Source organism: Prionailurus bengalensis, chromosome B2 (assembly GCF_016509475.1).
Source record: "Prionailurus bengalensis isolate Pbe53 chromosome B2, Fcat_Pben_1.1_paternal_pri, whole genome shotgun sequence".
In the NCBI taxonomy this organism is placed as follows: domain Eukaryota; kingdom Metazoa; phylum Chordata; class Mammalia; order Carnivora; family Felidae; genus Prionailurus; species Prionailurus bengalensis.
Window position 1 is genome coordinate 107,263,906 of NC_057349.1, and position 22,867 is coordinate 107,286,772.

Consider the following 22,867-nt stretch of genomic DNA (forward strand, 5'->3'; position numbering starts at 1 on the left):
CTGTATTAGAAGCTCTAGATCCCCAACTATCAGAATAGTAAAATACACTATAAATAAGTCAGCAGTATTTTCTATAGTTGAAAATCTACAATTTCCACAAGTGTTTTCATTATAGTCTTGTACATTTAGAGGACACAGTTTATATTATACATGGTAATGGAACAAATGAGTAGATTTACCTATCCTGATTTTGTTTTGATTATTGAAGTCAAATAATTTGATATTTTGTTATTATGCAGGAAAAATTTTTTCAGAAAACACTTTTTGGGTAAGTTTTACCTAGAATTAAAAAATACTTAAAAACTCAAACTTACTAGAAAAAAATGAAAAGCACTGTTTGTTCTAACAAAATTTATTATGCAGTAATTACAAAGGTTAAAGACTCTTCCATCTCAAATAAAAATAACTGTTATAATTACACACATACTATAGTAGAGTGATTCCAGTAAGTATCACAGGAAATAGTGTATTTGCAAATTGGAGAGACAAATACTTTCTCATTCACAGTGTCTGACATAGGAAAGCCTGTTCACATAATGGTCTGTATAAGGTCATGCTCTTAGGAACAGTCCACACAGAGCTGTTGCCAACACTACTCTTTTTCAGAACGTGAAGTACCGGGCAAACCACTCCTGGCGCTGGGGATCGGGAGAAGCCACCGGGGAAGCTTCACTCTGAGGAGGACTGAATTCATAAAAAAAGAGAGACATGTAACCCAGCATTAAGCTGTTTTGCAAAACGAAGGGAAAAGCACAAAAAAACACCAGTGTAGTGGTTCCCTGCATTAGATGTGTTTTGTAGACCCCTCTACACTAGATTGGGTTCTCCACTCCATGAGAGTGTGAGAGTGCATCAGCAGCTCAGATGAAGTCAGTTAAGGAGGAGCCACATCAAAACAATTACAAAAAATTACAAAAAACCCCCCAAAATCCAGACAGTTGAGAAAAATAATGTCACCTTCTTTGAATAAAGAAAATTCAGGAGGAATTGTCAGAAATAAGAATAAGATAACATTCCTCTTTTTCAGCACCTTTTCTTCTAGCTAATTAAAATTTCAGAATCTGACAGAAGCATTTGGTTTTTACAGATGTGTCCTCAAATATAACTAACTTAAGTAACTAAGCCATGGTACAGTATTTTTACTACATGTATATTTATATTGAACTATCATAATTCCATAAGCAAATACTCTAGGGGGAAAGGAGTACCATTCAGAAGCCAGTTTCCCCTCCATCTTCAAAGTTCAAATTTATACTTAATTCTAACTAAAGAGTCTTTGGGCTAGTTGAGAAAATAAAAGAATCCCTACCGTCTTTGGGGGAAATTACAAGGCACGCAACAATGTGTAATGGAAACTCCAGTAGTCATGTTCCTTGAGCTCATGCACATGCATCTTACTGATACCTGAACATACCCATGCACAAGGGAAAATAAGCAACACAAAATATTTAGCAGGAGACACATTCAAAACGTATTTGACTATTTTCATTCTTGCTATTTTTTCTCTTTAAAATAATGTGTCATTAACTATGTAATCACTTACCCTAGAAAAAGATAGTCTACCTGTAAGGCTATTACTGGTGACACAGCTGAGATTTAGTAGGAATAAGTTAAACAGTAAATTTAAAGCAGCACAGAATCAGTAATAGTAAGGTAAACATTTACCAAAAACCAGTACTTTCTGACTTTATTTAATGGATAAACAACTGGGTTTCATTCAAATTCTCCTTGTGAATGCATTTAATCAAGTCCGAGTTTAACTTAAAATTGGAATGTCAATGGTAAAAATTTTTTTTATTTTTTGCTTACGTAGATCATGAAGTTCCCAGAGCTTAGATATATTTTATTTTGGCAGTAAGCATATATATTTGTAAATAAGCCTGGCAAACAAGACAGTGAAAAAATAAAAAAATAAAGTTCTGTAATAAAGATGATTAGTGAAAAAATTGGCTACAATACTCAAAATGAAGCAATTATCCATAAATATTAAGAATTAGCACTTCTTTCAGTATATAGAAAAACTGACAAGAAATTTTAAAAAATCTTAAGAGCCAAAAAGAAGTTCTCTAGAGAAGTGATAAATATATTTTGAAAAGATTTCACAGTAATATGTTTTTTTCCCTAGGCTGTCCTTAAAGTAGTGAATTTCTGCAATGTAAGAAGGTAAATTTCTCAGGTTAAAAAAGAAAAGAGAAAAAAAAATCATTGGTGAGACGGGGCTCACCTCAAAAATGTCTTGGGCTCTTTAGGTGGCACTGGCTGTGGAAGTGGTTTGCTGCTGTTGAACTCGGTATCGTGGACTGGAGAATTAGGAATGGGAGCCAGGCGGTTAGGATGTCCGTTGCCCACTCCACCAGATTCCAGAGCACTTAGATTGGGAGCACTCACAAACCTGTTTGTTGGTGATTTATCATTCTTCTTCTTTTGCTGCATTAAAAATAATACATGTGAGGACAGTCCCTGTATAAGGTCAAATGAGAAAATAGGAATAGTAGAAGATATAAATTTGGCATGGAAAATTTTCGGAAGCTTTACGTTAAATTGGGATGTTAAAATGAACCAGTGTCACCCAAAGTGTGGTCTGGGGATCCTTGGAGGTGTTCTTTATCTACATGGAATCCTCACAGACAGACATGCTCCTGGGCCAGAAAAGAATGAGGATTGGTGTTCATGGGGAGGGGAGGAGATGGAAAGAATGCCAAAGGGTAAAGAATACTGTGAGGAAATGGGGAAGGAGCAGGTCTTGAAGATACCACAAGGCTAAACGGATTTGGGCTCAAATTAGGAGAAGAAGGTATAAAGTTAAACAGTTTTAAAGAGATGTCCGTGAACTTTAGCCTTCTGTCAAAGGGAGGCAGTCCTTGTCTGGAAAAAAGAGGAAGTGAAAAAATACTTGGCACAGTAGTTTGAGACATATTCCACATTCCCACTTAAGACCCAAAGCTGCCTTACAAGAGAAAATTAAGTCTGCATAATTAAATCTCATTTCCCAGTTGGTAGTATCACTAATTGGCTCATAATCTTTTTAAAGCATTTAAAGGATATAAAACAAAAGTGATCCATCTTTTTTTATTTTCTAGTTGGTCTTTAAAATCAGATAGCAAGAGGAATATAATCGCAGAGTATCAAAACCTATCAGTTTACAAATCATTAACTTAAGTCTCTATTTTATTCGCACTCATCTTGCTGTGCAGAATAAAAATTCACAAGTTACAAGATATTTTTAATACTCCCATCTTTTACTAAATGTGTACTAGTTAAATTTATGAAATATTTTTCTGCAAAATGACTCGAGTGTTTAAAAAAAAAAGGCTAATTGGCCTTTTTCCTTTATTTACAAAGTAATATACTTGCTATCTACAGATTGCCCTCTGTCATATTCTGTCAGTCATGGAGTCTCTGACAAAGAGTCTTTAGCATAACTGAAAAAAGAAAGGATATCTTCTAGAATCACAATATTAGTGAAAGGTGAAGTCATTCAAAAATTAACAAAGATGTATTGTGTGCATTTTCTTGTTCTGGTCACCAGAGGGCATTAAATAAACCCATTTAAGGTTACTATTTGAAGAAATAAAAAATATTGTTATTATAAAAGTGTTATTGGTGTTATTATAAAAGTATTATTATAAAGTTCTACGGTAATGGTTTTATAGCTAAAACTGTAATTCCACAAAATATATTAGAAATATTTTCCTTTTTATTATCTTGTTTCAGCAAGTCTCATAATCTTGCTCTCTAATTAAAAGCTTATTTCATCCTAAATTATGGATTTAAAAACTGAAACTAACTGTATTAATTCATTCACCAATTATTTACTGAGAACCTTCAATGTGCCAGGCAGTATTTTAGGCTCTGAAGCTATATGCCTCCCTACTTTAGTCATTCTGTTTCATAAAACATTTAAGTCACTCTATGTTAAAGGTTTAAGTTTAAAGTTTGGAGCACTTTAACTTGTGAAGGAAGGATAGAATCCCATGTTCTTAACAGAGAAGTTCTTATGAGCTTTGAAAGCAAAAGTTTCTGGCTAAGGGCCTAATAGAAATTAGGCATGATGGGCAAATTAATTAAATCTGAATCAAAAGACAGCTTTACCACTAGTACTTTATTTCTATTACTGATGTCTTCCAGAAGATATAGAAGTTCCTGTGAAGCCAATATAATTATTTATTCTTATTTGCTTTATTCACTTTCCTGTGGTAGCTTATAGAATATGTGATGAAGTTTGCAACTGAACAAGTATTTATTGATTACTTACTATACCCAAAGCACTATGAGGGGAGCCATAGGAAGCTGGGGTACAAAGATGTGTAAGACTTAGCCATGTCCATCTCATTTGTCTACAAGGCTCTTCTATCTGTCCTAAGAGAGTAACAAAGATGGCCCCAAAAAATGGGTCATCTTCAATTTTAATTGTCATGAGAGGTCCTAAGACTGAGAGAAGTAAAGCCTTTTTCCAAAGACTGGTAGGCAACAAAATACATGTCCAATGCAACGTCCATTAAGATGGCAGGCCTTAGGCTTTACGTTAGGGAGAGCTGTTGTGTATACAGGGCTGGAGTACCTTTAGGATCCCACAGAGAATAGTGAACACCAAGAAAATGACAAGAAATTATCCTGAGGAGATTTAAAAGTTAGTTTTCTTTGGAGATACGAAAAACAAAATGGTAGAAACCAAGGGTTTATAATTAATAAAATGTTTTAAGGAATAAGAATTCTCAACAAAAATATTAGCCTCGTTCAGTGAAAATGTATACATAAAGAATTCATAGATTTCAGTCCTAAATATTAAATTGAAAACATTGATTGTAAGCTTTATCCTATGCTGCTCTAAATATTAAAAATTTTTAAGCAAGTTTTAAACTACATCCCTATTTTATGGTGTTTACAGCACATACCTTAGTCAATGGATTAATAACACCAACAGAAGGGCTTGAGTTAAACATTTTGTTGAAGTTAGTTTCTCGATTGACTAATTCCAGCTGATAAAATTTATTATCCTCCTATGCAAAAGAATTATAAACGTCACTTAGACATTTTCTATTGAAAATTTAAAACTGTAATGTATAAATGCCATTCCATTCAAAATTTAATCTAAAAACCTGAAGATTTATATACCTTGTTCATCAAAGATTAAAAAAAATTTTTTTAATGTTTATTTTTGAGAGAGCGAGCGAGTGAGCATGAGCAGGGGAGGGGCAGGAGAGAGGGAGGCACAGAATCCGAAGCAGGCTCCAGGCTCTGAGCTGTCAGCACAGAGCCCCACGCGAGGCTCACTCACAAACCGTGAGATTGTGACCTGAGCCAAAGTTGGACGCTTAACCGATTTGGCTACCCAGGCACCCCAAAGGTTTCTAAATCTGATTGCCAGTGTCTTAAGGACTGCTGGTGGGATGGTTATCAAAACCTTTCAATACCCTATGCTTTGAGACTCTTCTCTACCCTTTTTTTTAAATTTTTTTAAAATATGGAACACTTCACGAATTTGCGTGTCATCCTTGCGCAGGGGCCATGCTAATCTTCTCTGTATCGTTCCAATTTTAGTATATGTGCTGCTGAAGCGAGCACCTTCTGTACCCTTTAATAACTTTTCCCTTCAAGATTGGATCGAAATGGTTTCCTTGGTCCCATCTCTATTCCAAACTGCTGGCTGTGCAGTTTGAACATGCTTAACTTACATTCATGGAGTTGTGTGCATGGTTTTGTTGTTTCTATAAAGGTGATACTGGTACAGCATTATCTTCAGTACTGCAAATACATTTCATCTTGCTTAATCTCCTTTCTGAAACCTCAATGTTCAGTTGACTTTTGAATAATACAGGTTTGAACTGTGTGGGTACATTTACACACTGATTTTTTTTTTTATAAATACAGTACAGTACTGTAAATGTATTTTCATAGTGATATTTTTCTTTTCTAGCTTACTTTATTATAAGAATACAGTAATAATACATATACAAAATAAGTGTTAACTGACTTTGGTATCAGCAGGGCTTCCAGTCAACAGTAGTCTATTAGTAATTCAGTTTTGGGGGAATCCAGTTATGTGTGGATTTTCAACTGTGCACAGAGTTGGTGTCCCTAACCCCTGCATTATTCAAGGGTCAGCTGTATTACTGCAGTGGTAATCACTGACCAGAGAAACAGTGACGTACATAGAGATAAATCTTTGCCTTTCGCGTGACCAGTATATGTCAACTGAACAACTAAACTTTAGGAAATAAATACATGAGTGTGAAATGCAGGACTGTGCTCTAGTAGAACTAGATTCTTCATTCCCTTCTTAGTTACCACTACCTTTTGTATCATTAATCTCAGCCCACGTGCTTCAGAGTCCACAGAATCAGGGTATCGTGGAAAGCGTGTAGAACAACCCTTACCTGGATTCCTAGTCTGTCACCAACTAGGTGTTGCTTTGAGTTTGTTTTATTCTTTGAAGTCTGATACCTATCCTGTTGTGAGGATAAAATACAACTATATCTGTGATGTATGCTCACTAAGAACTGGAAAAGCTGTTTCTACCATGGATGAAATGTACTTAATATATTTGCTAATAACTTCATGTGTGGAATGTAATGTAACCAAAGCAATCTATGAGAGCTGTGCTCATGTTCACAATGCCTGGGAAATCTTGCCAATGTCTGCTCCTGGCTCCATAATGAACCCCAATCTATGACCTGCTGCTTTTGGCAGGAACTTCTAGTCCCAGCCAACAGGATAGCTTTCCTAGATGCTAACATAGATAAGTTAAAGAAAAAGGACTTCAGAAATAAATGCTTCTAGGCTATCTTTTCATGCTAATGTCCACAGTTTTCAGTTGAGGAGATCAGTGAGCCAATAGAGTGATTAGCATTCTATGTTTAGTTTTACTCTGAAAGATTTTTCTTTTTTAGTGATAGTAAAAAACAATAATTTAATTATGGATCAGAAGACTCTAAAATGTTTCATGAATTATGAAACATTTGTGTATTTCTTATTCTTGAAGAATAATAGCTTCAATGAAGGCAGTCTATTTATTGTTAAATCTGTGTTTTCTTCCCTGATGGACTGGTCAGAGACCCTAACACCTCAGTTTGGACCGAGACTCTCAAGAGAGAGCCTGAAGCCTTTCTTAGAACCCTAACAAAATGGAACCCTTTTCCCATGGAATATCCCTTTGGATCAGGGTAAGTTAACATGACTAACTGGAAGTATACGGTACAGAATGATGCATATGCATGTGTTGACTCTTTCCTATCCAACTCTAATTCTACATGAACAATATGTATATTGTTCATGTAGTATATTAGCTGTACATTGTATATAACTTCAAACATATATTAACTGTACATTGGCAATGACATATTATTTAAACATATGTCCTAAAAAAGACTCTTAAAAAAATACTGAAAAGCACAATCCCTTTACCCTAATACCAAATTTAAAATTTTTAATTACTTTGTATTTCTTAATTCATGAACATTTTAATAAACTTTCAATCACAATGCATATAGTTTATACTTTCAATTTTCACTTAGCATTACTTAATACTTTTCCATGTTTTGCCAACCCACAGTCTATTGATTACTAACATGGTTACAACCTCCCCCTCCCCCCGCAAATCTTACAATTAGTTTCTTTATGACTTGGTCTCTTTCTGTAAGCATGGCTTTTAATTCTGTAATCATCTGTATATCTTCTGGTTTTGATTCTCTCATTAGATATTTTTCTTCCATTTCTTCTAGTCTGAAAACAAGAAACCTTTAGTTCATTGATAGGACTCAGACACATCCTTTTTAATACCTGCAGTTTTCAAAATAGTCCAGCTGAACACATAAAAAATTTAAAACCAAACTTCTTTCCTTAAAACTTTTCAGAATAACATGGTTGCCTCAATAGCTTATTAAAGCTATTAAAGCTAAAATAGCTTATTAAATAGCCTTATTAAAGGCTCTACAGGGTAGATGATGTTTATTAAAGACTTTGCAGGTTACTTTTGGAAGAATTCACTCATTGTAAGTCATTCAACAGTGTGTGGGATGAGGTGAGGTAAGTTCTGTAGAAGAAATGATATACTGAATAATACCTCTAAAAACAGGTTTGATGCTGGAATTGTAGGCTCACTATCAGGAGAACTTACCAAAATTATACTCCTGTGTGATGACATAAGGACTGGTAACATATCGAAAAGGGACAAGGGACAAGAAAAGATACAGAGGAAAGGGAAACAAAGGACACATATAATAACATCATTCTTTTCCGGTTTATGGGAAACTCAATTTAAAAATTCTGTATTATCAGCTAATACATTACACTGTAACAAAAGTACATCAGAGAATTTCATTTTTCCCTTTTTCTGCCCTGAATGAGACAAGAAGGCAACAGGACTGAATGCCACTGAAGACTCCAGGATAGAGGCCACCCTTTATGAGCAGAGGCTCCACAGACCATGCAGGGTCCAAAAATATAGGACAAGGCAGAATGAAGAGGATGCAAATGGAAACTGCTACAGAAGAAGTACTTTCAATTTTAGAAAATTTAAATAGAACGACTTAAAAATTCACTCCTTTGAAAATAAAAGGATAGAAATTAAGCTCAATAAAATCACGGTGGATGAAGACACACAGAAAAACTTATTCACTCAACAAATACTGAATAACTTCTAGACAATCTGTCTTCTAGGATTCTGTGATCTACTCCCACCCCCTAATTCTAAAGGGGTACAAGAATCTCTGTGTACTTTAGGAATTTTAGTAAACTCCTACACTAACTCACTCCAAGCTAAAGTTCTAATCTAGAGGGTTTAGGGAGGTGTGTGGGTGAAGGGAAGTGTGGGGTTAGGAAGGGGCAGTCTCAGAATCAGTTGGTCTTTGTCAGTTCAGTTTGAGGTTAGTTTCACTGTCTTTACTTTTGTTCTTTTGTGACCATGCAGACTGAGTGAAAGATGTGATTTCACTGGGCTCACATAAAGGGACTTGCATTTTATAGTGATACGGTGTTTTAAGGGCAACAGTTTTAAGAAGCTTGAGAAACAATAATCCAGTCAAGGAAAAAGGCATTGGGTTTAATACTGGAGTAGCCACAAGATGTCACTGTAGAACTTTATCATTAAACACAAAATACAAGATTTTTGAACTGCTTCCTGCAGCTAAACAAGAATACTTGGCAGTAAATGGTCACTAAAAAACTCAATTTAACACCTTATTTAAAACTATTATGGAAAAAAAAACCCAAAACAGAACAAAATTAAAAAATAAAACTATTATGTCTATTGTTTTAGTTCTAGTACAATGAGAAGTTAAGGAAAAGTGAGTCTAAATCACTTACAACCCGTGACCCATCTTTTTTGCTCTGAGCCTCAATTCTAGTGTAAGTTCTCATTTAGGTAAAGCATGCTTTACCTACAAAACTGTCATCAGTTAATCCTCTCCACAAAATGACTTTCTCTCTCTCTCTCTCTCTCTCACACACACACACCTTTTAAAAGATACCTGGATATTAAAGGGAAAAAATAATTGATTAAATTGAAGAAACCATTCATATAAATATAAATGGGAAAGCATTAAAGGAGAGAACAAGTAAAATGATCTAGATTTAACTTGCAAATATAATTCCAGAATTACCAAGTCTTTCAAAATCCTAACAGGAAGAACCCTTGGTATTACTCTGATCCATTTCAAGCCAACGCTGGTCAACAATCTCTTTCTTCAGTTGCCCCTGTGAACTCTAGGCCAGCACTGCTTCCTAAAGACTAGGTGTGAACAACTGGTGGTACAAGAAATGATCTTAGTTTTATTCTCCTTTAATCTTTCTGGTCACAAGAAGGAAAAAAGTCACAGTTTTGTTCTATGTATCTTAAATGGCCTTTATAACATATGCTTATTACCCTACTTCATACCACTTGGGCAGGCCTGCAGCATCAAATAGTAGCTAGGATCTAATAACATTGTTGTATTTTCACAGAATTTACATTTGTATAATTATAGCCTAGCTTCTATTTATTTATTTACTTATTTTTAAAGTTTATTTATTTTGAGAGAGAGAGAGAGACAGCATGAGGGGGGAGGGCCAAACAGCTCTGCACTGTCACAGCATGGAGCCCAATGTGGGGCTCAAACTCAAGAACCCACAAGAATGGTAAGGATGCTTGACCAAGTGAGCCATCCAGGTGCCCCAGCCTAACTTCTATTTAGAAAAATGGATACAGGGCGCCTAGGTGGCTCAGTTGGTTGAGCATCCAACTCCAGCTCAGGTCATGGTTTGTGGGTTCAAGCCCCCCGTTGGGCTCTGTGCTGACAGCTCAGAGCCTGGAGCCTGCTTCTGATTCTGTGTCTCCCCCTCTCTCTGCCCCTCCCCTGCTCACACTCTGTCTCTCAAAAATAAACGTTTAAAAAAAAAAGAAAAATGGATACGATTTTTCAGTAGTGATAATGGTTTTACTGCAGAAATAATCAAGTTTTCCTGTTAAATTTTTTAAGTTATAATGAGTCAATTAAAAATATGAAAACCGTATCAAAGGTAGCTGGTAGCCAGAAATGACCAAATTCTGAAAGGTTAATAAAGCCTGGGAAACACTGCCTTGAGGGGAAATGTACAAGTTTGTATAGTCTTTTACTCAAAATACAGACTCACATTAAAAGTAATACTGAGAACAGAAGACTATGGGGGAGCAGAAGGGGGAAAAAAAAGTTAAGGGAGAGAGCCAAATCATAAGAGACTCTTAAAAACTGAGAATAAACTGAGGGTTGATGGGGGGGGTGGGGAGGGTGGGTGATGGGCATTGAGGAGGGCACCTGTTGGGAGGAGCACTGGGTGTTGTATAGAAACCAATTTGACAATAAATTTCATATTAAAAAAATTTTTAAAAATTAAAAAAAGTAATACTAGAGAAAACAGAAGTAAAACATATATAATTACTAATTAGGTCACTGTTGGATTCTCCCCAGGCATGCATGCCCTGATTTTTTTTGGCTCTGGGAATATATAGGTCAATGTCTAGGGTTCATGAACAACACAAACCAAAAATATGAATACATAAAAAAGCTGTATAAAACATATAAAAAACTTTTCAAGGTGGCAGTACTCCTATGCTTTATAAAAATAATTGACAAAGTCAGCAAATTGAGATTATAGGCCAAACAGTATTGGCACACATATATTTTAGAATTTTAACTATATAAAAATAAACTCTATTATACCATCCTTCTCTACAGTTTAAGGAAAGGAAATACAATAATTGAAGAAGTTTAATGTTGAAGGCACAGACTACTATCTCCTTACCTCACAAAACTTATGAACACAACCTGAATGGTAATTTAAAAATCAAACAACAACAACAAAAGATAAATTAGAGTAGTATAGATAAAAGAACTCTTTTATCAACAACTTTTAAAGAGTGGTAATTCCAATATGGTGGGGTGTTTTTTCAATTAGGGATTACTTACCTACTTAAAGGCCCCATACAGAAAACTCAATGCTTCCCCCAAGAAGAAACTCCTTTTGTTTCAGTACAGTGAGAAGTTAATGTAAACTAGACAATCAATAATAATCTCTGAACTCCCCTTTTTGCATAATAAAGATGTCATGACCCCACCCACGTTCTATATAGATTTAGATTTGGCTTAAAGTTCTTTAAAACAGCCATTCTCTCATTTGTTCCTAAAACAAACAAAAACTATGACATATTAGACACAAGGGTTTTACTACTATCCCACTCAGGAAAATAAAATAGTTTCTATAGAGTATCAGAAAATCTAAGACTTGAGTACCTAGCACTAGAGAGGGGGTTTTCTAGTAATCATTCCATAACTACAGAACTCATCACCATTTCTACAATGTTTAGAGGGTACCTTTCCATTCTTTAAATTTCCATTCCTCTCTTCCCTGAAGTCCAAACAGGGTTTGGGGCAGGAACAGAAATAAAGCTTCCAGCTGCTCGAGAGGCCCTTCCACTTCAGGCTTCAGCCTGACCCATAATGCTGCAGCCCTTCCACTACCACCCACTTCTATGATTCCACAGGGCTTTTCCAATTTCAAAGACTTAAAGTTAGAATGCAGTTGATTAGGAACTTCAGTAAGGTGTCCATAGTCCTTTGCAACAGGCTAAGAATAGTTCAAATGTTGTCCCCCCAGCTCCTTAACCTGGAATGCAGTCTCCCTGCTCATCACCACTGATGAAGGCATTCAGCAGATCCAAGCACGCTGCATTTAAGGATATGGGGCAGAAATATCTCAATTGTCTAAAATTGTGCTTTCCAGGGGTGCCTGGGTGGCTCAGTTGGTTAATTGTCTGACTTTGGCTCAGGTCATGATGATCTTGCGATTTGTGAGTTCGAGCGTCGCATCGGGCTCTGTGTCAACAGCTGAAAGCCTGAAGCCTGCTTCGGATCCTGTGTTTCCCTCTGTCTCTATCCCTCCCCTGCTTGCAAACTCTGTCTGTCTCTGTCTCTCTCAAAAAAACAAAAACAAGAAACTGTGCTTTCCCAATATGGTAGCCACTGGTCCATACGTGGCTATTTACATTTATATTAATTAAAATGAAATTAAAAATTCAATTCCTTGGTGGCACTAGCCACAATTCAAATGGTCAACAGCCATTGTGGCTAGTAACAACTGTACTGGGCAGAGCAGATACAGGACATTTGCGTTATCATAGAAAAATCTGGGCAGCCCTGGTCTAAATACATTTATTTGAGTGTGTGTTTGGTTTCAACTAAAAGAGTAAATACCTAAACTAGAGACTAATTGTATGATAGCAGTTTTCTGGTGGAAAAAGAAATACAGTTGGTTAACATGGATCTAGCTGAAGTATAAAACAAGTGGTAGACCTGGAAAAGCAGATCAAATATTTGACTCATGAGTAATACTAATTCAATTAAAAATTACCATAATTAGCAAAACTAAGGTATTTACTATCTACTGAAAATTCCTAATGTGTAAAACCATATAAAACAGAATAAAGTAGAAACAAATCTTTAATCTTTGTAAATTAACATTCCTAAGGAGACAGGACACATGGATAGACACAGGTTATTTTTGTGAGCATGTTTTTTCAGACTGTGAAGAGGGAGATACCAGAATTTCAGTCTCTGCCCAATGAGTAACACTGAGGCCAGGAGAAGGGAAAGCCAAGAGTGGGGTTTACTGTAACTAATTTTTGCAAAATGCCTAAGGTGATGGATGCACTCTTCTACATGGAAGATACCTGAGCTCTTACTGTAGCTCAAAAGGATTTAAATATTACCTCCAAAACCAGGAAACACCAGAAATCATCGTGACTGGGAAAATGATCTCACAGGTCTCCTCATCATTTCAAGTATAACTTCATAATGTGATAAATGTTAGAATTCTCAAAAAATGCATTCAGGAAACATTCAAGTGCCTGCTAATGCGAAAATCCTGTGTGTCCATTGCAGAGTACCTCACTTGAGAAGCCACCACTGAAGTAAATGCCAACAACTGGGGTCTGTTTTTTGTTTCAGCTGAAGTGAATGTGGTTGTATATGTTACATATATGTAACAAAAGCAACTATGAAGCTTAATCGGTTAAATGAATAAAATGTGAGGAGATATTTAGATGGGGATAGGTAATCAGGTAGTAACAACAGATTATTCTAGACTGTAGAGGAAACGTAACAGAATCTCAGAAGGAAACTGTCAGTGTGGTGGACACAGGTGGATAAGGCACAGTGACACTAGGAGTTTAAGTTTCACTTTGAGACTAAGGTTAACGGGATTAGTCACTATTTTGACTTTACTGAACTATGTGGAGATATTTACATATTTTTATTCAGCATTTTAAATTGACTGGAAGAAGATAGACTAAAGGTGAATAAACCATTTGCAGCAGCAGCAGTTTAGAGTAGATTAATTAATTCTAAAATAATTTAAGTTGGACCAGGGTTTAGGGCACAGAGATGGAGTGAATGTTATTTGCACATTGGCTATAAGAGTTTAGAAATGTGGAGAAAAGAGAAAAGCTATTAAATACTTTCTTAAAACATTAGGCAACAGTGATAAATCTTGGTTTTAACAATACTGGAGTTACTATGTATGAGTAGTAACTATCTGTGATGTTTAACTTGCACTAATTTTTCAAATCAGTATTAAATGTTTGTATGAATTCCAACAATCTCTCTGTAGAGTATAAGATATTTTTATAGTTTTTGCTCTTCCCCACCTCCAATACCCTGTAATCCACTCTCTAGATGGAAGTACTGTCATTAAAATTCTGTATTTGTTTTTCAAGATTTTTTGATATTTGTATATAAAATATGTATTATTAGTTTATGTATAGGATCATAATATTCCTTTTGGCCACAATATGCCCTTTGTATTTAATATTATATAATGGACATCTTTGGAGTTTTCACCATGGCATGTCGGTTCAAGATCCTGAGGGACAGGCTTTAGGCAAGGACTGTCCTAGCAGAACCAGAACAGTGGCAGCTGAGAAACAATCATTCAATTGCCTTATTCTCGTTAAATAAAATATCATACTGCAATTACCATCTGGAATATAGCACTTATGTTTTCTTTTTTAAGTTATCCCTTAATTAGATTTAAAAAGAATAGCTAATCTGAGGTTAGACACAGTCTCCTCAGTTTATGTCCCACATATGAATTTTCTTTAATATAATATGACTTACGACACTTGTAAAGCTGCATTTATTTCCTTGAGTAGCTCGTTAGTCTTATTAAAATCTGCCCGCATGATATTTTTCTCTCTGAGGTGGTCTGCTGTCATGACATCCAGCTCTTTTTCAAGTCTCTTGTTTAAATCTTGTTCATGCAACCTGTTTATTTTTGGTTAAGAAAATGTTATTCTGAAATCAAGCTTTCAAAACTTTCTATATTCTACAGATTTGAAATGGTTTTATGTATAATATAGAGAAAATTAATGGAAATAGCCTAAAATAACTTACTTTGCTCCTATCTTTGAGTTTGTTAAAGTTGTCTCCTTTAATGCTTTTTAAATTACATTTTATAAAGATTTTAGTTAATTGTATAGTTTCCAAAGTTAATGAGTACATACATATTATTCAAAATACCAACATTTTATCTATGTTCTAAATTACAGCCATCAACAAATAAAGGAGTGGTCTTCAATATCTACGAGAAGGCAGTCTAGTCATAAAAATAAGCATGTATTGCTAATTACTATTATAGCAGTCTTTCAGGTAACACTGTATATTCTGTCTGTTGTGATTAATGACATACCTCATCTGTTGGTTAGATTCACTTCGTATTCTGAGAATTTCTTTCCCCTTAAATTCCAATTCTTTGGTTAGGGCACTTATATTTTCATGAAGGTGCTGTACCTCCTTATCCAAGTCTGAGATGTGATGCTCTCTGTGCCTTAATTCCTCTTGTAGATCTGTTATTCTACACATATGTTCCTTACTCTGCAAAATACAAATAATTATTTTTTATTTTTTTATTTTATTTATTTATTTATTTTTTTTTTAATTTCTTTTTTTCAACGTTTATTTATTTTTTGGGGACAGAGAGAGACAGAGCATGAACGGGGGAGGGGCAGAGAGAGAGGGAGACACAGAATCGAAAACAGGCTCCAGGCTCCGAGCCACCAGCCCAGAGCCCGACGCGGGGCTCGAACCCACGGAGTGCGAGATTGTGACCTGGCTGAAGTCGGACGCTTAACCGACTGCGCCACCCAGGCGCCCCACAAATAATTATTTTTTAAAGTAAGTTCTATGCGGAACTTGGACTCACAACCCCGAGATCAAGAATTGCATGCTCTACCAACTCGGCCAGCCAGGTACCCCTACAAATAATTCTTAAACGTATTCTAATATTTGCTTTCTGCATTTATCTAAAGGAAAGAAAATGACATACTGGAATGTCAAATGTAATGACACTGCTTCGAAAGCAAACTGCTGAAAAAAATCTAAAGGCTCTTCTTTTTCCATATATATATGAAGTGTTTATATGGATACAGTTTATATGGATAATATCAGGGTGACAAGAGGCCCAAAAGACCATAAAATGCAATTTCCCACACATTTTACAGACAAGGAAACCAATACCCAAGAGATACCTGTTCAAGTAGGATGTATATGAATGGCAGAGCTCAAATTAGAATGCAGGGCTCCTACATACTCACCAAGTTATATGGGCTTACAGTAAAATGCTGGCACCACTGTCCTTTAATCTAAAAATTCCCTGCATCTAGGGAGGCCATCCCGACACACACATATCATATGGTTTAGAAAGCAGACTTTGTCTACTTTGTGCTGATCTAACAGTTACCTTGTCTGAAAGATAAGCTCCCTTCCATATTCCTAGAAGTCACTGTTTTTCACAATGTCTACTAGATATTGTCAATTTCAGTGTCAGCATAGTTGAAGATAGAACTTCCCTCCATGATTATAAGGTGGCTCATTTAAAACTTCATAGCAATGAAGAGAAAATTTGAGCTGATCATTTAACATAGCTAAAGACTAACAAAGTAAAAGTCTTAAGTCTAAAAAATAATGGACTTCATTACACTATGCCTAGAAATCCTTCCACCTGGATAGACATATATTCAAGATCATAAATTCTCTAATTAAAGGAAGTACACTTCATTAAAGAGCAAAGTTTAAAAAGCATAAATATTACCTGTGCTAGAGTGGTATGGAAATATCTTTTTTTTTTTTTTTTGAGGACCTACTACTTCCATAGCTATGCTATCCAGCATGACTATTTAAATTCAAGTTTAAATGATTTAAAATTAAACAAAATTGAAAATCCTGGTCCTCGGTCACACTAGACATATTTGGCCCATGTGGCCAGTGACTACCACAGTAGATAGCAGATACAGAAGAGGTCCGCCTATAGACAATGCTGTTTTATGGTATTCTGTCTTTACTCTTTGTGTTATTCATATTTCATTGATCGCTTTCTCAGGATGCAAGTAAAATTCAATATATTCAATTAAAGAGTCATAAAATGTAATTTTATGACCAATATAATAAGTCAAATTACCTTATTTCCCTTTAAAAATAAAGCTCTTCAATATAGGTAGTAAATAGTAACTAATGTAAATACTAGTTATTACAAAATTTTCAGAAAATTGTGAACATTCAGATCTATCCACATTTAAGGAATCATCCCATAACATGTTCTTCTTTACCTGTCTTCTGCTAATATCTACGCTTCGTTCTAATTCCATTTTAGCAGCTGCCAATTCTTGATGATGACTGTGCCGTAACAAATCAATTGCAGCCGCATGTTGATGGTTTAGTTCTGATCGTAAGGAAGCTGGAATCCGAGGGAAAAAAGAGCTTTAGTATATTGAAAAATATTACTGATACTTTACGTAAAAATTATAAAAGTCACAGAATATTGTTTTTAAAATTAGGACACTTGTATATGCCCATTAAAATATCATAGACTGTCATAGAATGTCATGAATTTAAAGGTCATCCAGCTTTGATAAGAACAAGAAAATTTTCATCTGCTCAACAGATCAAGGAATTTCCATACATGCTTTGAGTTTGGCAGTAAGGTGCTAATGGAAATGAAATATTTTTAACTTTTCTCATTCACTACTGGAATAACATCATTTTAGAGCTGAATAATACCACAACATATATTCATTTAGGAAGCAACTTCCCACCCAGGTAAGAATTCTTCCACAATATTTCTGAAAGATGTTAAGCACTGGCTGGTGAGTGCTCTTAGTGATTTGTAAATCATCATTTTTATTTGAATTTGAGATTATTTGATACAATCCACATTTACTGAATGTCAGGTACTATACTAAGGGAGAACAAAATATGACCCTGTTCTAATAACTGCACAGGCTACAGGGAAAGGCATCATGCCAGGGAATTAAGTGGAATATCAGAAATGAATATGAGTTATAAGGAAAGCATAGCAGTGGAAGCACCATTTCCTAGGAGAAGGAAATTAGGAATGCTATCACAAAGGAACTGTCACAGGGCCTCAGTCTATAGCACTGAGTAGGGGTTCTCCAAGTGGAGAAAGAGAAAAGCCTAAATGAGAAAGGGATAAGATATGCAAAAGCAGAGAGAACTTAATTTATCAGGTAAACTATAGGAAGATGGTGTGGCAGAAGCCCACAGAACATGTGGTCATACTGGAAAGAAAATGGAGCCCAGTCTGAGAAAGTTGTAGCATAAAATGCTTTTTACTTTATGTTTAGGTTCATGGTTCTCAGTCTGGGATATGTGTGGCAGTATATCTGAGGGACTTTTAGCGTATACAATATCATCATCTGAAACATGAACTGTACTTAAAGATTTAGGGGAAAGTCATTACTTTCATGTTAATACAAAGGAGATGTGAGTAAAATGCAAATTATATATTCTAAAGCTAAAACATAAGATGACTTCAAAGAAATGCTGTGCTTGTAGCTAGTCAATTTAGGCTCTTCCTGAGGCCTCCACATAGGGCATAAGTTTAGTCTCCCCTGGTATGAAGGGTGGCTTCAGTGGAAAAACTTGACAGGCAGTGAGGTGGTATATGGGAATCAGTGAAGGATTTAAAGTTGGGAAGTTACATGGTGAGATTTGAGTCTTACACAGATTAGCCAGACTGGAGTCTGAAGGATGAACTGAAGGAACAAAGATCAGCGAGAAGGTTATGACAATAACCCAGGTGAAAAATGATATGACTATGAAAAGTGGAGGAAATAACAGAATGTGGAAGCAAAAGAAAATAAGTTCTCCTAGCTTCCTGGCTTGGGCAACTGGGTAAACAGTGACACTCTTAGTTAAAATGGAAGGTACAGGAATGGCAATACACTTTGGACTTGAGAAAGATGGTAAGCTAATATTTAAAAATATAGAATATAATTTACAATATCTAACTTTCTAATATGCAATAAGAAATAGAAATCTAATTCACAAGGAAAGGAGTTCGGTCTCGAAATACATATTTGGAGTCACTAGCACAATAGACAGTAGTTGGAGCCATAGCTGTGAATCCAATCAACCGGGAAAAGCCTGAAGACTGAAAAACAGACCAAAAGGCTGGGGACTAAAGATTGGGAAACAGCCATATTTAACAGATGCATAGAAAACAGGAGCAGCAAGTGAAGATTCTTAAAAAGCAGAGGTCAGAATGCAGTGCGGTGAGTATATGATCATGGAGACCAATGGGAAAAGAAGATTCAAGAAGGTCAAAGAGGTCAAATGATGCAGACAGAGCAAATATGATGAGAGCTAGTGAGAATATATGAATTTGGAATTTCAAAGTTCAATGGTGACTTCAGGGACAGTAATTTCAATAGTATAAGGGGTGCAAAATGTAGACCTGAAGGATCCTGACAAAGGACTGGTACCTAGAATACATGAAGAACTCCCAAAACTCAACAGTAAAAATACAAACAATCCAGTTAGAAAAGATATACAGATGGCAAATGAATACCTGAAAACATGTTCAACATAAGTAGCCATTAGAGAAGTGCAAAGTAAAATTCACAATGAGGTAATACCACACTCCTATCTGAATGGCTAAAATACAAAACAGTGACATCAAATGCTGGTAAGGATGTGAAAGAAACTGTCACTCATTCATTGCTGGTGAGAATGTGAAAAGGTACAGCCACTCTGGAAAACAGTTTCTTAACTAAACCTACAATCATCATATGATCCAGCAACTCTACTCCTAGGCATTTATCTCAGAGAAATGAAAGCTTACTCTTACACAAAACTGAAAACACCAGATGTCCTTCAATGGGTAAAGAATAACAATTGTCCTTCAGCAATAAAAAGGGACAAACTATTGATACATACGACAACCTGGATGAATCTCCAGAGAATTATGCTGAGTGAAAAAAAAAACAATCACCAAAAGGTGATATGTTATTCCATTTATAACATTTTTTAAATGACAAAATAATAGAAATGGATAACAGATTAATGGTTACCAGGCATCAAAGGTGGGGAGGAAAGGGAAGTAGGTGTTGCTATAAATGGGATCCTCACGGTAATGGGAGTGTTCTGTGTCTTGACAGTATCAATGTCAGTATCCTGGTTGTGATATGAACTACAGTTTTGAAAGATGTTACCACTGGGGGAAACTGTCTAAAGTGTTCAGAGGCTCTCTCTGTATTATTTCTTACATGCTCATATGAATCTATAACTATCTCAAAATAAAAAAGTTTAATTAAAATCACAAAAAGTCCTTTTGTCAACAAAGAGGTATTTAATCAAGTTTCAATGGACTAAACAATAGTGCTAACACTTGGCCTGTTTCTACTTCTTTTCATACAGTTGTGGAAAGTCTGTGCTTCCCTTGGGCCAGAATTCTCCAAAGGCTACCTCTGCATTGGACTGTATGCTCCTTGTATGTAAAGACAGAGCGGCAGTTCACTTTTTAGTTCTCCTTGCTCAGCAGTTTCTGTAGCATGTAAACAGGTATTCCACAAATGTTTGATAAACATTCTCACGATGATTTTCACCCTGGCTATCGCAGTGTCTTGTCACAGAGGAAGAGGAGAGAACTATGACGACCTGGCCTAGGGCTCCCAGCAATAATAGAGATGATGTATTGGGTCAAATGGTTTTGCCTTTGAGGCCCAAAGTATTCACAACACTTTGGTCTTCTCTGTTTCCAATTCCTACTTAGAAAGCATATGCCACTGAAATGTGACAACATACAATAAAAACTTATATTAAGAGATTTTGGGGAAAAAAACAGAAGGAAAATGAGATGGTAGTAATAAAGTTACCAAACAACACCAAACCCCCCCACCCCCAAACTCTTTAAATACCTATGCAGTATTTCTTCAAAACTCAACTGATCTCTTCATAAGAAGGGTAGTGATTTGAACACTTCAAAGATTAAAATCCCAATAAAAAATATCTGAAAAATACCTAAGCAAAAAGTCAGACCTAAAGAGTTTTCTCATACAAACAAAATCCTGAAGTGGGGAAAAAAAAAACAAAACAAAAACAAACAACCCATATGACTATCATATCTAAGGACGTGTGGCTCCATACTTATCTACTCCTTTCAGTCACTGGAAAGTCAGGGCAACTCCATTTAGTCTCTTAATAGGTGGAAGCCCCAGTGAGTGCTGCTTACATAACCAGAGTACGGAGAAAGGTGAGGGGACCTCACTTCATTGTGTTCTATCCATTCTACTCCTCCATACTCATCTCTTCATCTGATAACTTCAAATATGCAAAACACTTAGATACTCATTTTGGTGTGTCAAAAATTAAAAATAAAACTTTGTCATTTCATGTTGAATTTTAAAGAAGATACAAATAAATATGACAAGATTATAATCCTTTCAAAATACCAAGCATAGCCTTTCCTTCATCTTCTAATTCAAACCGAAGAGTCTGAAGTTCCTGTTCCATTTCTATCCGGAAGCCCTCCATTGACTCTCTATGTGCATCTTTTAATGACTGAAGCTCTGCAGAATGTTTTTGTTGTAAATGGTTTTCAAGAGCCTAAAACAGGAGAAATGTATTCAATTTATTATGTTAGAATACAGGAAAGAAAATGAAAGCAAAATAAAAAATTGTGGGGGGAGGCAAAAAATAAATTACTAAAACTCAGTTATTTAAGGAAAACAAGGCATCTTTAATTCATCTTCAAGGATATTTTATATATAAGATAACAACCATTAGAAACTAAATTAAAAGGGTCACTTCAGTAGAACAATCCTTATGAAACCAGTTGATCCAATGTATTGTGTTTAAATTGGGATGTCAGCCCTTTACCTAAGGTAGTTTTCCACTAAAGTCATTTTCTGAAGTTGTTGAGGGGTGTAAGGCACCTAAATGAACGAATATTTCCTCTGTGTGGACAAACTTAGGAAGAGAGGAGGAGGGCATTAACAAGAAAAGATCTCCTTCTGATCAGGAAAAGACAGATGACAGATGGCTTTTACAACTCCAACCTTATCAAATATTTTGTAATGACTTTCTACAGGCATTTGGGAACAGAAGAAAATCTGTGAGAGTAGGGAACTGGAAAAGTAAACAAACCTCTCACATGATTAGTTCTAAAAGCCTAACCAGAGAAAATAGACTACATATATGTGGCTAAAACTAAGAGAAGTTATGTGGCCACAGGAGAAAAACAGAGCTCAGCGTACCTCAAGGATACAGACTGAACTGACAAGAAGGGTTTTTCTTACCATAATCTGTAACATGAAAGGTTTCTGAGAAAGATACCATGTTGTAACTAGGGCTATATTTCCCTAGCCATTACTCTAAAATCCTGTTTTTATAAGTTAATATTTGGCTACTTATGCTCACTGTTTCTCAAGTGTTTTATTTCTGAAAAATAAAGCACAGGTTTCTTTAAATATAGTAAAATATGGAACTTTTAATCTAGACAACTTTAGTTACTTAGGTAGCTTAGCTACCTAGTGATGCACAACTTTTGAAAAATGATTAATGTTCTAAAGAGCTGAATGTGTAAAATTAAAGTACTGATACAAGAGGTTATATGTTATTCTCATTCACAAATGATACCAACAAAAAGATTATTTAACAATCAGGTCTAATTGTGTGTGTGTGTGTGTGTGTGTGTGTGTGCGCGCGTGCGCGCGTGTGCATGCACCTTTGTTATGGTACAGATAACATACAATATTAGGTTCAGATACAACATACTGATTCAACATTTATGAACACTATGAAATAGTCACCAGAAGTATAATCACCATCTATCACCATACAAAGTTATTATAATATTACTGACTATATTGCTTATATTGTACTTTACTACATCTCCAGGTCTTCTTTTATAATTGGAAGTTTGTACCCCTTAATCCCCATCACTTACTTTGCTCATTCTCCCCCTCCCCGCCCCCATCTACTCCCATCTGGCAATCACAAGTTCATTCTCTGCATTTATTAGTCTGTTTAGGTTTTGTTTGTTCATTTGTTTTCTTTTTGTTCAC

General features: G+C 35.6%; 1 protein-coding gene and 1 non-coding gene across 7 annotated transcripts in view; both read right to left on the reverse strand.

Moving 5' to 3' along the window:
- Positions 1-334: 334 nt before the first annotated feature.
- The window catches only part of FAM184A (family with sequence similarity 184 member A), a 130,435-nt gene continuing 107,902 nt past the window's right edge, over positions 335-22,867 (reverse strand). The window contains exons 11-19 of one of the 6 annotated variants that reach the window (XR_006299043.1): positions 21,254-21,407; positions 17,111-17,238; positions 15,196-15,380; positions 14,625-14,771; positions 7,605-7,722; positions 4,896-5,000; positions 2,225-2,427; positions 1,310-1,404; positions 335-684 (exon numbers count right to left, since the gene is read on the reverse strand). Coding sequence is in view for 5 of the 6 variants with exons in the window: in XM_043592214.1 (XP_043448149.1) it covers positions 603-684; positions 2,225-2,427; positions 4,896-5,000; positions 7,605-7,722; positions 14,625-14,771; positions 15,196-15,380; positions 17,111-17,238; positions 21,254-21,407 (1,122 nt within the window). In the remaining variant the exon portion in view is untranslated. Of the gene's footprint in view, positions 1,405-2,224; positions 2,428-4,895; positions 5,001-7,604; positions 7,723-14,624; positions 14,772-15,195; positions 15,381-17,110; positions 17,239-21,253; positions 21,408-22,867 lie in introns of all 6 variants that reach the window. The other 5 variants (XM_043592214.1, XM_043592215.1, XM_043592216.1 and 2 more) reach the window with 5 other exon arrangements.
- Positions 5,459-5,565, reverse strand: LOC122490747. The gene has a single exon (XR_006299256.1). It is a non-coding gene; the product is annotated as a U6 spliceosomal RNA (small nuclear RNA).